This window comes from Moschus berezovskii, chromosome 7 (genome assembly GCF_049115385.1).
Source record: "Moschus berezovskii isolate FMDL1 chromosome 7, NW_MosBer_1.0, whole genome shotgun sequence".
Taxonomy (NCBI): Eukaryota; Metazoa; Chordata; class Mammalia; order Artiodactyla; family Moschidae; genus Moschus; species Moschus berezovskii.
The window spans coordinates 119,351,316-119,366,091 of record NC_142466.1 but is presented as its reverse complement, the minus strand read 5'-3'; the positions used below and the strand labels follow the sequence as shown (position 1 = coordinate 119,366,091).

General features: G+C 60.5%; 1 protein-coding gene across 3 annotated transcripts in view; it reads right to left on the bottom strand.

Annotated features, from left to right (window-relative positions):
• The window catches only part of PXDN (peroxidasin), a 71,000-nt gene extending 58,038 nt beyond the window's left edge, over window positions 1–12,962 (bottom strand). Inside the window, exon 1 of one of the 3 annotated variants that reach the window (XM_055427812.2) lies at window positions 12,503–12,962. In XM_055427812.2, the coding sequence (XP_055283787.2) occupies window positions 12,503–12,843 (341 nt within the window). In that variant the 5' untranslated portion in view covers window positions 12,844–12,962. The remainder of the gene's footprint in view (window positions 1–12,502) is intronic. The other 2 variants (XM_055427811.2, XM_055427810.2) reach the window with 2 other exon arrangements.
• Window positions 12,963–14,776: the final 1,814 nt, after the last annotated feature.

Sequence of the window (14,776 nt, the reverse complement as noted above, 5' to 3'; positions counted from 1 at the left end):
GCACCACACGTGTCTGCTCCAATTAAAGGCAGAGCCCCCCGATAACTGGCCAGCCCTGCCCGAGCCCCAGCATCCCAGCTCCCTCCCCAGACCTCCCCAGGCACAGTCATCTTCCTGTCTGTTGGGAAATGAACCCAGATGTGACCAGAACAATGGCGCTCACGGCAGAGCATCGACCATGCAGGCTGTGTCAGGCGATGCACACGCATCCCCTTCACGCCCAGGACGCCGGTGCAGCTGTGGACCTGCCTTCCAGAGAGTGCGCGTGCGGAAAACTGGGAGAAGAGCCTGCAGAGCTGGACCACGCCCGACGCCGGAGGCCATGTGACCGCACGCCATGCCCCCACAGACCACGCCCACACCCACAGACCACGCCCCACATCGGAGGCCATGTGACCACACACCACGCCCCCACAGACCACGCCCCACATCGGAGGCCATGTGACCGCACACCACGCCCCACAGACCACGCCCACACCCACAGACCACGCCCCACATCGGAGGCCATGTGACCACACACCACGCCCCACAGACCACGCCCACACCCACAGGCCACGCCCCACAGACCACACCCCACATCGGAGGCCATGTGACCACGCGCCAAGCCCCAACCACGCCCCCACAGGCCACGCCCCACATCGGAGGCCATGTGACCACAAGCCCCGCCCCCAACTACACCCTGCACACCCACATGCCACGCCCCACGGACCATGGCCACAGGCCACATCCTGCAAGGCCGCAGGGCTAGCAGAGCTGTCTCTCACCCCCGGCCTGGGTCTGTCCCCCCTAACTCGTCCTCCGTCATTAAAACCGTGGCTCTTTTAGCTCCCTCTCCCTGCCCAGGAGACCAAATCGAAGGCAGCGGTGTCCACGTCCACACCAGGCACCTGGCCTGTAATATCTCCACCCCGAAGGGTCCTCCTGGCATGTCTCAGAGAATTAAATTTAGCGACTCTGAACTTGATGGAACCTCAAAGGCAAGATACTTTCTCCCCTGAGAGGGTCAGGCGGAGACTGCAGGAGTCCTGCTGTACCAGCTGTTCCTAACTGACCATGTAAGCCCTGACACCCTGACCCCTAGGAGGGCCTTGAGGCGTGCTGGGGACTTTGCCAGGCGGGCAGCAGGTCCCCAGACCTTGAGATCACAGTGCCTCCACCTGGAGCACGGAGGACACCGTGTGCCTGTCATCCCCAGACGCCCACCTTGAGAAGGTCCCCACTTGCTGAAGTCCACCTGTGCGCCCACTGGTTCTTGCCTATCTCTATCATCAGGGAGCTCAGAGATGAGACGTGTGAGCTAGTGTCCCTTTCAGGGTCTATCTGGTGTCGTGTTGCTTGCATTTTTGTGCTCTTTGTGACTCTGCTGTTTAAAACCTCCCCCGTCATAGTGCTGAAGGACATCCGGTCACAGAGAAACGCTGCGTGGGGGATGCGCCTCCTCCAGGCATGAGCTGTGTGCTCTGTCCTGAGCCCCATCTGCACCGATGAGTCAACAACAGATGCTCAACAGGAGTCTGAGAAAGGAAGCTCACGAAACCACGGATCAAGTGGTGACTACGCTGTGACCAGGGCCTGGCTGGACCCTGACCCTGCAGCTACCGGGGCAAGGTTTCCTGGTGGCTAACTCTCACAATTCCAAGAATGACGAGAATCAACCTTAAACTCTCCCAGCTCCTCCCTCCACACATCTCAGGGCCCTAAGGTGACCAACAGCCCAGCAGGAACGCCCAACCTCGGGCCACAGACCTCAGACCCCGTAGGAGACAGGCCACAGCCAGGGGCAGCTGAGACTCAATGTGAGGCAGGGAGCCCAGGGAGGGGTGCAGCTCTTGGGATGTGCTGAGACCAAAGCCTCCGGAGAGAGAACCAGTGACAGTCGTCAAAGCAAGGCTACGAGCGAGGAGACATGTGCACACACCGCGTCTCCAAGGTCAGTATGAGAGGCACCCTGGAGACCACGCTCCCTGCAGGCGCAGGAACCTCCTTCCTCCACAGACTCGTGCTTGGCCTGGCTGAAGCTCCTTGGTTCAGCGGGAGGTGAGCCGTGGTGCAAACAGGGGACACCTGTCCCAGTGGAAACATGGGCTGTGTCCAGGGAGGAGCTGGACCAGTAGACCACAACACACAGACGTGTCCCTGACGCAGACCAAGCAGGTTACACACGTGCCCCAGAGTCATCAGATTACACACGTGCCCCAGAGTCAGCAGGTTACACACGTGCCCCAGAGTCAGCAGGGAGATAATCCACGAGGCCTGCAGATTACACAGGTGCCCCAGAGTCATCAGATTACACACGTGCCCCAGAGTCATCAGATTACACACGTGCCCCAGAGTCAGCAGGTTACACACGTGCCCCAGAGTCAGCAGGGAGATAATCCACGAGGCCTGCAGATTACACATGTGCCCCAAAGTCAGATTACACAGGTGCCCCAGAGTCATCAGATTACATACGTGCCCCAGAGTCATCAGATTACACACGTGCCCCAGAGTCAGCAGGGAGATAATCCACGAGGCCTGCAGATTACACAGGTGCCCCAAAGTCAGATTACACAGGTGCCCCAGAGTCATCAGATTACACACATGCCCCAGAGTCAGCAGGTTACACACGTGCCCCAGAGTCAGCAGGTTACACACGTGCCCCAGAGTCAGCAGATTACACACGTGCCCCAGAGTCAGCAGGGAGATAATCCACGAGGCCTGCAGATTACACAGGTGCCCCAAAGTCAGATTACACAGGTGCCCCAGAGTCATCAGATTACACACATGCCCCAGAGTCAGCAGGTTACACACGTGCCCCAGAGTCAGCAGGTTACACACGTGCCCCAGAGTCAGCAGGTTACACACGTGCCCCAGAGTCAGCAGGTTACACACGTGCCCCAGAGTCAGCAGGTTACACACGTGCCCCAGAGTCAGCAGGGAGATAATCCACGAGGCCTGCAGATTACACAGGTGCCCCAAAGTCAGATTACACAGGTGCCCCAGAGTCATCAGATTACACACGTGCCCCAGAGTCAGCAGGTTACACACGTGCCCCAGAGTCAGCAGGTTACACACGTGCCCCAGAGTCAGCAGATTACACACGTGCCCCAGAGTCAGCAGGTTACACACGTGCCCCAGAGTCAGCAGGTTACACACGTGCCCCAGAGTCAGCAGGTTACACACGTGCCCCAGAGTCAGCAGGGAGATAATCCACGAGGCCTGCAGATTACACATGTGCCCCAAAGTCAGATTACACAGGTGCCCCAGAGTCATCAGATTACACACGTGCCCCAGAGTCATCAGATTACACAGGTGCCCCAGAGTCAGCAGGTTACACACGTGCCCCAGAGTCAGCAGATTACACACGTGCCCCAGAGTCAGCAGATTACACACGTGCCCCAGAGTCATCAGATTACACACGTGCCCCAGAGTCATCAGATTACACACGTGCCCCAGAGTCAGCAGGTTACAGACGTTCCCCAGAGTCAGCAGGTTACAGACGTTCCCCAGAGTCAGCAGGTTACACACGTGCCCCAGAGTCATCATATTACACACGTGCCCCAGAGTCAGCAGGTTACACACGTGCCCCAGAGTCAGCAGATTACACAGGTGCCCCAGAGTCATCATATTACACATGTGTCCCAAAGCCAGCAGATTACACAAGTGCCCCAGAGTCAGCAGGGAGATAACCCATGAGGTGCACAGAGGCCTCCTGAGGTAGGTGCGCAGCAGCCCTGAGAGAAGGCGGCCAGCAAGTTTCCAAGGATCCCTACCGCTCGCACATGGCTGTGGAGCAGGAGGGGCGCCTCCGGGTAGAGGGCAGGGCGTACCCATGGGCACCGTCAGATGGGCGCCTGGTGGTGGGAGATGCCGCTGGCATCCTGGACGAGAACCTCGGAAACGCGGCTGACTCCTGGAGCCCAGACGCGGAGGATCCATCCCGAGGGTGGGGGATCCCCATTTCCTCCTGTCACCTTTACTGCCTCTCCTGTCGCTCCTACAACTACCTGGGACCCACACCAACCTGCTGCCTCATCCTGGGGGGAAACCCTGGGTCCAGCACTTGGCTTCCAAGCAATCCAGCCATGATCTACGGGTCACAGCGCCAAGGCTGTTCACCAGCTGCCACGATGATTAAACGGGGCACCTCAGTGATGGGCAAAACCCTTTTCAGAAGGAGATTCACGCTTTTAACCACCTGATGCGAAGATCTGGCTCACTGGAAAAGATCCTGTTGCTGGCAGAGTTTGAGGGCAGGAGGAAAAGGGGGTGACAGAGGATGGGATGGCTGGAAGTCATCACTGACTCAGTGGACATGAATTTAAGCAAACTCTGGGAGATGGTGAAGGACAGGGAAGCCTGGCGTGCTGTAACCCGTGGGGTCGCAAAGAGTCAGACAGGACTGAACAGCTGAACAAACACCACCTCTATTAACCCATGATGGTGTCCATTGCAGCCCACAGCGGGGTCTAAGCCAAGGGGGACGGAGCAGGAAGCTTCAGATGCCGAGGGCGTGGACAGCAGCCTCTCTGTTCCCCAAGTGAGGGAGCCAGGGGCCCCCCATGAGGCCCGGCGCCCAGAGAAGAGGACGCGGCAAGGGCAGCGGCCAGAAGCCGCCATCCAGCCTGGGCTCGAGGGGAGCGCGAGGTGCCCCAGAGGCTGGGTCCTCCCGGGCATAGAGGCCCTGAGCAGCAGCCCCAGAGCTCGTGCACCAGGTGCGGAGGGCACCCAGCGCCTGCCGGGCAACGTGGGCCCCTGCGATGAGTCCCGAGAGCAGTCGAAGCCCTGACCCCTCACCGTCATCGCCCGCTTGCCCCCGCCCACCCCAGCCCCCTGCTCAGCCTAGAGCCACAGATTCGGGGTGGGCGGGCCTGGGTCCTGGTTGCTGGAAGAGGGCTGCTACCTTAAAGGGCCAGAAGGGAAAGGCATTCTTGAGTCACAGCGATGCAAGTCTGCCTTCCTAGCTAGCTGGGTGGTGGGTGCCCCAGGCCACTGTCCACGGGCAGGATCTGCAGACCTGGGCTGGAGCTGACTCCCCAGTGAGAGGCCGCGTGAGGGAGGCACATTGGTTTAATCCCCCGAGATCCTGTGCCTGCTCGTCGTCCCCCAGGCTGGAGGCCCCACCCAGCGCGACAGCACCCACAGGCAGAGGGGGACAGCGAGGCTGAGCGATTCTCAGTTTTATAAACTCTAGACTTGGACCTGTGAATGCATTATCTGATTACTTGCTTTGTAAGACACAGGTGCGGAAAAATTTAATGAACTTTTTTACAAAATTACAAAAAACAATGGGGACTTCTGAAAAAGGTGGGCAAACAGGGTCCACACTTACTCTTTGTCTGAAACAGCCAAAAAGCTGACAAAATACCTGAAACAACTATTTTCAAGACACCGTCTGTCGGTCAGCAACGGACAGGGTCCCGACGGAGTACACACAGGAAGTGAGTCCAGAACTGCGCCACGGCACTGCCCAAGAGAGGAGGTGTGCCATGTCTGGGGAGAACCCGGACGCCAGGACACTGAGGTCCAGGGACAGACACCAGGAACCCGGGGCTTCGAGCGTGCAGATGATAAAACCAGAGCAGAGGGCAGCAGGAAGAGAAGAGAAAACCCGAAGAGAAAAAGCAGTGAATCCAAAAGCTGGGTTTTGGCAAAGATCAATGAAACTGAAAAACCTCTATGCAGACTGATCAGGAAAAAAACACATTTCTGACTTTGGGAACAAGAGACCTGATCCCTACAGACCCTCGGTGTTGAGAGGGTGATGAGGGCCAACTTTCCCACATGACGTGGCCAAGCTCCCAGCTCCCCAGGCTCACTGGAGAAGGAACAGCCCCGACAGGCCTGTGTTTACTGAAGAATCTAAAGTCACGGTTTAAAACCCTCCCACAAAGCCATGGTGAGCGCAGCCGGGAGCTTCCCTGGGAAGCAGGACCAGACATTTAAGCACCGCTAAGCCCCGTCCACCTACCAGAGCTCTCCCCAGAGCCGGACGGGAGGCTGTGCCCTGCACCCGCTCTGCGATATGCAAACCAGACAAAGACATTCCAGGAAAGGCAAACAAAGCCCGAGTCCCTGGCGAACAGAGGCGCGTCCAGCTGCCAGGGGGCACGCGGGGGGCACAGAGGCTCGTTATCCCAATTGTGGCGACGGCTGCAGCGCGCCGACACGCACCAGGTGCACACCCCCAGCACAAGTGGCTGCTTTCCTGCCGGCCGGCTCTCCAGGAGCCTCTTCCCTTTCCCAGTAAAAATTCATCCAGACAGAGGTCAGAAAGTGGGCCATCGCCACCTGCTAAGCTTCCACCGCCGGCCTGACCAGTGAGCCAGAGGGCTGTCTGTGCACCTCTGAGCTCCGGGGGCTCCTACCTAGTCCCGGCTTCCCCAGGGCTGGGCATCCAGACACCACCCCTCTCCTTACGGAGCTGGCCACCGGATAGGGACAAGCCCCCATCAACACAGGCGTCTGAAGGACACCAGGCAAGGGTAAGGAGAGCCTGGGACACAGTGTCCACCCAGGATCTTTGGGAAAAGTTCTTCAGGTCAGCGTCTCCTCTTCCCTACCCCTAAGGGAGTTGAAAAGCAAAGGGGAAAAGGCAACAGTGTCCAGAATAAAGGAACTAACCAAACCTGCAGGGTTAACTGACCCTGTGTCTAAGCCAGGAAGGGGAGCCGAAAATTAAGTCCTGAAACAACCGACACATTCTTACCTAAACTTTTTGCCGGTTTTGATTGAGTCACGAGTAATTGTTGGACTGAGCCATCTCAGGGCTTCCCTGTGTTGTCTGCAGACAGGCGGCATCTGACCAAGAGAGGGACAAGTGTGATTTCTGTCTTTCCACATTAACTCCAAATAAAGAAAATATTAAAATATTAAAAGGCAGAGACACTACTTTGCCAACAAAGGTTCATCTAGTCAAAGCTACGGTTTTTCCAGTAGTCATGTATGGATGTGAGAGTTGGACCATAAAGAAAGCTGAGAGATGAACAATGTTTTCGAACTGTGGTGTTGGAGAAGACTCTTGAGAGTCCCTTGGACTGCAAGGACATCAAACCAGTCCATCCTAAAGGAAATCAGTCCTAAATATTCATTGGAAGGACTGATGCTGAAGCTGAAACTCCAATGCTTTGGCCACCTCATGTGAAAATCCATCTCACTGGAAAAGCCCCTGATGCTGGGAAAGACTGAAGGCAGGAGGAGAAGGGGACGCCAGAGGATGACATGGTTGCACGGCAGCACCGACTCAATGGACGTGAGTCTGAGTGAACTCCGGGAGCTGGTGATGGACAGGGAGGCCTGGTGCGCTGCGGTCGACGGGGTGGCAAAGAGTCGGACACGGCTGAGCGGCTGAGCAACAGAAAACACGAATCCCTGGACGTACGAGCTTAGAAAGATCGCAAATTGGCGCTGACGCTGTTCTACACACCAAACGCATCCTCTTGCCCACTGACAGGCGACACACGGAATGCAGTTACCATTTCAAGTCCAAGGAGGAAGCCCAGGGAGCAGTCAGCCCGCAGAGACACACAGTAACACGTGGGAAGTCCAGAGTGACTACTTAAGCGTCAAATTCAGTGCTGTCTCATTGCTTTTAGATGAAATTCACCCCAGACTGCATTTGTAAATTAACTGCATTTTCTTGTGTACTCCAAAGTATATGAAACTGTCACAATTAAAATGCTCATTAAGCCTGGACGCTAAGTTGGGAGACCTGACACGCCGGGCACTGGAGGCCCCAGCGCCTCCCCGGGAACACGCGGGGAAGTGGGGGTACCAGGCCCGACTCGAGCTGGGGGCGACCCGCCAGCTCTGCCCGGGCTGCGGCCCCCAGGCCTTCACCACAGCATCCGCTGCAGCGTCTCCCTGTGAACAGCGCCCTGGAAGAGCCCGCCGGGCCAGCAGGAATTAGCGCATGGGCGAGGACCTTCCAACTCTGACCCACTTTTTCAACCTGGTAAGAAGCAGCTCCGGAGACGGCGATCCTGTGTTTGCTCTGCTGACACTTGACCCTGTCACCTGGAGCGTGTGCGCAGAGGCTCTGAGCCGCCGGCCGCCTCTCGAACAAGAGGCCCGCGTCCCCAGGCAGGGACCCCCCACCAGCCTGGCGTTGCCAGGCCGAGCAGAGCCTTCCGGGGCCCCGCCAGCCACCACAGGGGTCCGAGGGCCCACACGCGTGTGTTGGCACAGTCCCCAGGCCCCTGCTTGTGAGCGAGGCTTGTCCCCTGCACTGAGATCTTCAGGGAGGAGGCCAGGGTGTCGCCAGACAGAGAGGCTGAGTCACAGGATGGCGCGGGGGGCCCGGGAGCGCAGGGGGCGGAAGGAGCCACGAGTCCTGGCGTCTGGAACCTGGACTAGGCCAGAGCTGCCTCTGGCTCCAGGGTCAGCCGCCTGTGCGGTGCTGTCTTTTTACAACTATGCCCTGACTCATTAACGACACAAAGGAGGGGGGCTTCCTAAGGCCTGCCTGCTGCAGCTTCCCAAGGCGCATCTGCCAAAGTCAAGCTGTGTCCCAACTGAGCAGGGACCCAGGTCCTGCTCTCGACCGGCGGTGTCTTGGCCCCCTGGAAGCTTCCTTGGTGCCCGAAGTCTCCTGTCTGCCCACAGCGGGCTGGGCGTCCGCGGAGCTGAGGTCTCTGGATACCGCAGGGCTGTTAGCGGTGGGAGGAGGTACTTGGTACACCACCATTTTGGAAAAATAAACCACCAGCATGCACATACTTAAAAAATGTTTTTATGGTGCTTTTGAAATGCATTTGAGCTGTATTAATAAACGCTTTGACTTCATCCCAGCAGCCCGTCTAAAGCAGAAATCCATTTCAGGTGAGCCTCAGGCTACAGTCAAGGTCCCGGCTGGCACAAGTGTCCTGCAGGGACCATGGCCCCAGTCACGGCTGCTCACATCTGCTGACCGGGTCCATCACCCACCCACCCCGGGGAGGAGAGGCCAGCCTGGCCCAGGGCCAAGTGCATCCCCAGGTCAGCAGAGAGAGAGGGAGATCCCCAAGCCCCAAGGAAGACAGGAGACGGGGCAGGTGAGCAGTTCCCTGCTGGAGACCCCAGACCCCTCCTGGCCTGATGGGACCCCCAAGGGAGCCCCCCTTCCTCCCTCTTGCCACCTGCTGGCAGAGACCTCAGCGCCCTGCACAGAGGAGCTCGTGAGAAACTGGGTTCTCCATCAGCCAGGTCCGGTGTGGGCCCAAGAGGAAGGCAGGGGCCCGACCCATGCCAGGGGCCGCACCAGGACCTTCTCCGAGTGTGGAGAAGGCGCAGACCACGGGTGCCCCTGGCCCAGGCCAGCAGAGCTGACAGCGTCCAGGGCCGGCCTCCTGCAGTTGCCCTGGCCAGGCGCACCTGAGCAGTCACCCTCGTCACAGGGCCACGGGGCCTCCTCCCTGGGACCCTGTGAGGTGGGGGCTGGAACACGGCTCGGGCCCAGACACAGAGGCCACCAGAAGTGGGTGGAAGTGGGGCCAGCTGTTTGGCTGGCGGCCTGACCCCGGGAAGGTGCTCTCACCAGCCCCCTGCATGCTGTGGGTCAGGCCGCACTCCCCCGGGCCGCCCAGCCCATGTCCCCAGGACCCCTCCAACACCAGGGCTTCCTGTCACATGGACGGTGGCTTTGGAGTGGCCTGGAGGATGGGATGGGGTGATTCCCATGACCTCGCAGAGGCAACAAGAACAGATCAGAAGGGGGGAGAGGGGCAGAGGGTGACTCGTGGGGCAGCAGGTATAGAAGGAGACCCCCCAAAGGCGCGGGCCGAGGGGAGGACAAAGCAGGCAGGGTGAGGGTGCAACCACGCGTGTTTTATCGCCGGTTGTTTAATCCCCACCATGAAGAACTTCTACTGCTGTGCTGAGCAGAGTGAAATACTCAAAAGTTAAACACTTAATTCTACAACAGTTGAGCTGAGCATGACACCCGATGTGGAAGGCCTCCGAAAAGCTGCAGCGCCAGAGCGCAGGGACCCCAGACAGTGGGGTGGCCAGGACCCTGCTTCTAAGGTTCCGAGTCAAACTAGAATCACATGCTTTGGACCAGGGCCTGCTCTCAGACCAGGATTTCTAAGCCCCAGCCACGAAGCAGAACGATCCTCTCGGACCCCACGTGGGCATAACCCTGAGACACCATGATGGGGGACAAGGCTGATGCTCCTGGTGATTCCCAGTCAGTCTTTCCGGGGGCCGAGGGGACGGGGAGGAGGGGAGAGTCCTGAAAGCTACGGGATAAGTGATGGCTGGAGTGGCCAACGGACTCCAGGGTCAAAGTCTCCCCTTATCCTCACATCCTTTCCGTCCCCGACTGCTCCCAGATCATACTTTGGATGGAGAAGAACAGCAGCTGCAGGAGAGCAGAGCCCTGGGAGAGGAGCTCAGAGTGAGTACGGACTACCTCTGCACGGGCAAAGCCGGTGACGTCACCGCGTCCCAACGAGCAGCCCCCCAAGAAGGCTCCAGACTGGACCCCAGAGCAACACCCCTCCCCAGCGGGCCTTCCTGCCAGGACCGGCTCCTCCATGAGGCCCCACCCACCACCACTGTCTCCCTCTAGGCTCCCAGTCCCGGATGCCCAGTGGAACCCTTTATGGAGGACTCAGTTCTCCCGCGTCCCAGGTCTACACTGGCACGGATGGGGAGCCTCCTCCCCAGGTGCCTGTGTCCACACAGCTGTAAGACAAGTGTGTGTTCACACCACAATTCTCCAGGCCAGAATAAAACCTGGGTCTCCCACATTGCAGGTAAATTCTTTGCCAGCTGAGCCACAAGGGAAGCCCAATTTAGGATTTCCTGGTGGCTCAGACAGTAAAGAATCTGCCTGCTATGCGGGAGTCCAGGGTTCAATCCCTGGGTCAGGAAGATGGAAAGAATTGACAACCCACTCCAGTACTCTTGCGTGGAAAACCGCATGGACGGAGGAGCCTGGTGGGCTACGGTCCATGGGGTGGCAGAGAGCCGGACACTACTGAGCGACCTCACTTTCACACTACCGACAACCCCGGCAGTTCTCAGGGACCTAGTAAGCTCAGCACCCCCGCCTCCCCACAGAACCCACGAGACCACGCGAGGTCATTTCTCGGCATCTCTGAGAGCACAGGGAAACAGGAGGGTTTCTGAATTCTCGCCAGGGTCACCCATTACGTTGCCCGCCCTGCCCACCCTCGGCAGTTTTATGAAAATCCAGGAGGTTCTGTGGAGAATATCACCTCCCGCAGGGCGCTGGTGGGCCCATTTTGGCTCTACCACAGTCGTCTTTTAAAATACTGACCTTTTAAAAAAGCAATTAAGACGTGAGGGCAAAGCACAGTACACGTATCTGACTCTGGCAAGACGTGAAAAACGGCTTCAGGGTCCGTGTTTTTCCCAGTGACTCACCGAAGAGATAAATCACGGCCTCCAGAAACCCCTCAGTCGGCCTGTGGCGACGCGTCCTGCGCGCCGGCCCGGTCCTCGGGGGGCGGCCGGCGAAGCGGCCTGGGAAAGGGCTTCCAGGCCGGGGATGAGTCCCACCGCGGACCCCGAGCAAGGGCCGGCAGGCGGGCGACCGCGAGGAGAGCCCGCCTACTTGGTTTTAAAAGAACACTGACCGCCCACTTCCTGAATAGTTCACCCCAAACTTTACAACTTTTGCAGGCGCCTCGGCGGTGCCAGAAGCACTCGGGCTCAGAGAAGAGTGGAAACTATTTTTGGCATCCAGAAGGGCGGCTGCGGGCCGCCGAGCGCAGTCGGCGCCTGGATCGCGGACTGCCTTTTCCGAGTTTGAAACTTTCTAATCAGGGGCGCATCCGAACAGGCCTCGGGCGCGGCACCGCGGGCGGGATCCCCAGGGGAGCGCGGGGGTGGGCACGCGGCGCGCGGTGCCAACTGGAGCGCCGGGTCCCCATGGCCCCGCCGCGGCGCCCCAGCTGGAGACGAGGGCGGGGACGGGCCCGCGCGCACACCCGCTCGCAACCCGGCTCCGCCCGCGCCTTCCCGCACTCGGAGCGCGGCCCCTCCCGGAACGCGACGCAGGGGAGCCCGAGAGGGCCGTGCGCCCACCGGGGGCCAGGCCGGAGGCTCTCCGCGCCCCGCCGGACGCGGGTCCGAGAGGAGGCGCCAGGAGGCCCCCCCGGAGCCGGGCCGGGGATACGGCGCCCCGGGCAGGAGGGGGAAGCGCCGAGGCGGAGCAGAGGGGGAGGGGAAAGGGACGCGGGAGAGGGGGGCGCCGGGCTCCCGGAGGAGGAGGCCCGAGCGGGCGAGCATCAGGGCCGGCGGGGCCGGCCCCGACGACTCCCCCGGCCCGCGGGGACTTCGCGCTCCAAACAAAGGCGGCTCCGGAGGCGGCGCGCGCTGCGCTCAGGTCCGCCCCCCGTCCGGCCACGGAGGACAAAGGCCCCGCCGCACGATACCCGGCCGCCCGGCGCGCCCAGGTTCCCGGGGCCCTGCCCCCGGCGCCCCGGCGCCCCGCGCCCCGCAGCACGACCCTTTCCCCGGCCGCCCGGCGCGCCCAGGTTCCCGGGGCCCTGCCCCCGGCGCCCCGCGCACTCACAGGATAGAGGTCTGCGGCGCCACGGCGGGCACGGCCTCCAGCAGCAGATGCATGCAGCGCACCGTGGTGCGGAAGCACAGGCAGCGGCTCGGACACCCGTTGCTCGGCCTGGGGGCGACCTCGGCCAGCGCCCCCCAGAACGAGCACAGCACAAGCGCCAGCAGGCAGGGGCGCGCGGCGCGCACGGCCATGACCCACGGCGCGCGGGGCGCTCGGGCGCGCGGACCGACAGCGAGGGCCCGGCGCGTCCACCGCCGGCTCCGGACTGCGCCCGCCCGCCGCCCAGGCGCGGCCCACGTCCCAGCTGTGCGCCGGGGGCGGGGGGCGCCAGCTGTGCACATGCGCGCGGCTCCGCCCTTCCCGCCCCCACCTCCCCGAGGGCCGGGGCGGGGCGAGGACCTCCTGCCCGGAGCTCGGCGGCGGGGCGGCCCCGGCCCCGAGGCACAAGTTGGGCCCCTGGGGTCCAGTCCCAGGTCCGCGCTCACGGTCTGGGGCCTCGCCTAGCGGCCGTTGCCACACGTGTGCAATAGGAGCTTTTGTTGTTTCAGAAAACACTCCTAGAGGACTTCGCAAGTTCCAGGCAGGATTCCAAGCGCTTTCTCTCTCTCCCCTCTGCCCTTCTCTGCCCCCTGCCTCCACCGCGTCTCTCTCCGTCTCTCTTGTTTCTGTTTGGCTGTCTCTGGGAGACCTGCCCCCAGACAAGCCGCTGCAGAATCAGAGCCAGGGGTCGGGCTCCCTGCCTGGGCCCACGAGGCCTGTTAAGCGCCCCTGCCTTCTCGCCTGTTCTCCCGTGCCAGCCCCAGCCCTGTCCTGCTCAATGCGGACCCCAGGGCCCGGTGAGAATAGAATATGTTTGGGTAGAGGTCTGTGTGCAGGGTTGGCCAAGGTGGACGCTTAGTGTCCTTTAGTTTCCTCCCTTGTGGCCACGGCTGGAGGAACCCAGGGGGCCTTGCTGGAGCCCTCAGAAGACACGGTGGGGGCCCTGGGCCGAGCCCGTCTTTTCTAACACCTGGCTCCTGTGGGTCCAGTTACAGCTGAGGAGATTCAGTTCAAAGTCACATGGTCACCACGTCCCAGCGTCGAAGAGGAGCCTGGTTCTGTTCCGACCCCCACTGTCTCGTGGCCAGTCTGATCACTGGCAGAGAGGTGGTCTCCCCAGTCTGCTGTGGGGATGGGGCAGCGGGCAATTGCCAGTGTCAGCAGACTGCCGCCCGTCTGTGGTCCCCAGGGCCTGACTCTGGGGAGCTGAGTTGGGGGCTGGCCCAGTCCCCCGGAAGCTGGAGTTCTGGAACTACTGGGAGCAGCTTTCCCAGTCTCCAGGTGCTCGGACACGCCAGCTGGGCGGCCTGCGTGCCCACAGTCACGAGTCCCCCAGGGCTTCACACTCTTTCCCAAACGCTGTCTGATTGCCCCGCACGAATTTCAAACTTAGGTCAGAAACCCCAAACCTCTTTTGAATCTGAATCTCTGATGAGATCCTCTAAAATGTTTCATCAGACCCTCCAGCCCAGCTGTCACCCCTGAGGTCCTCACCCACCTGTGTGAGTTGAAAATCCCTGTGGATTCCAGTTGTTCCTTGTGTCTCGGGCAATTTCTGCTCTCCATCCTCCCTGCCACAACCATCAGTAGTCCCAGCCCAGCCCCTCACCCTGGACTCCCACTAGGACCCCACTGGGCCTACCGGCCCCCTCCCTGCAGCGGGCAGAGAATGTGCTGCCGCTTTGACCCTGCTACCCCTCCCCAAGCCAAAAGTCTCCAGGCCCCTTGGGTTTCAGTGGGTAAAGGCCGCTTTCCATTCACCCGGGGAGCAGGCGTCTGCTGCAGCACACATCCTCCGCCTCTCCGTCCGGTTCAGCACCAGCTGTGGCTCATACGTGTCCATCAGGCTGGGCTGTCGCCCCCAGTGGTTTCATCAAACATGAGTCCAAGTGTTGTGCTGAAAGTGTTTTGTAGATGAGATTGACAATGATGAGCCTGGGCAAAGGGGAGTTCCCTCCGTAATGTGGGGGAGCCTTATCCACTCAGCTGAAGGTCTTTAGCGTAGAAACCACTGAGGTTTCCTGGAGAAGAGATTCTGCCTCACGGCCTCAGCATCCGCTGCCCCTGAATTTCCAGCCTCCAGGCCTGCCTCTGAAACGTGCTCCAGCAGTGCCCACACTGCAAGAGGGGTTCCTGAACTCTACCCTCCCCCCGCCCTCCCTCCCAGCCTCCCCTCCTCACAGTTCAGCAGGGATACTCTTACCTACTGGGCTGTCTCTGCTTCTGCGTCTCCTG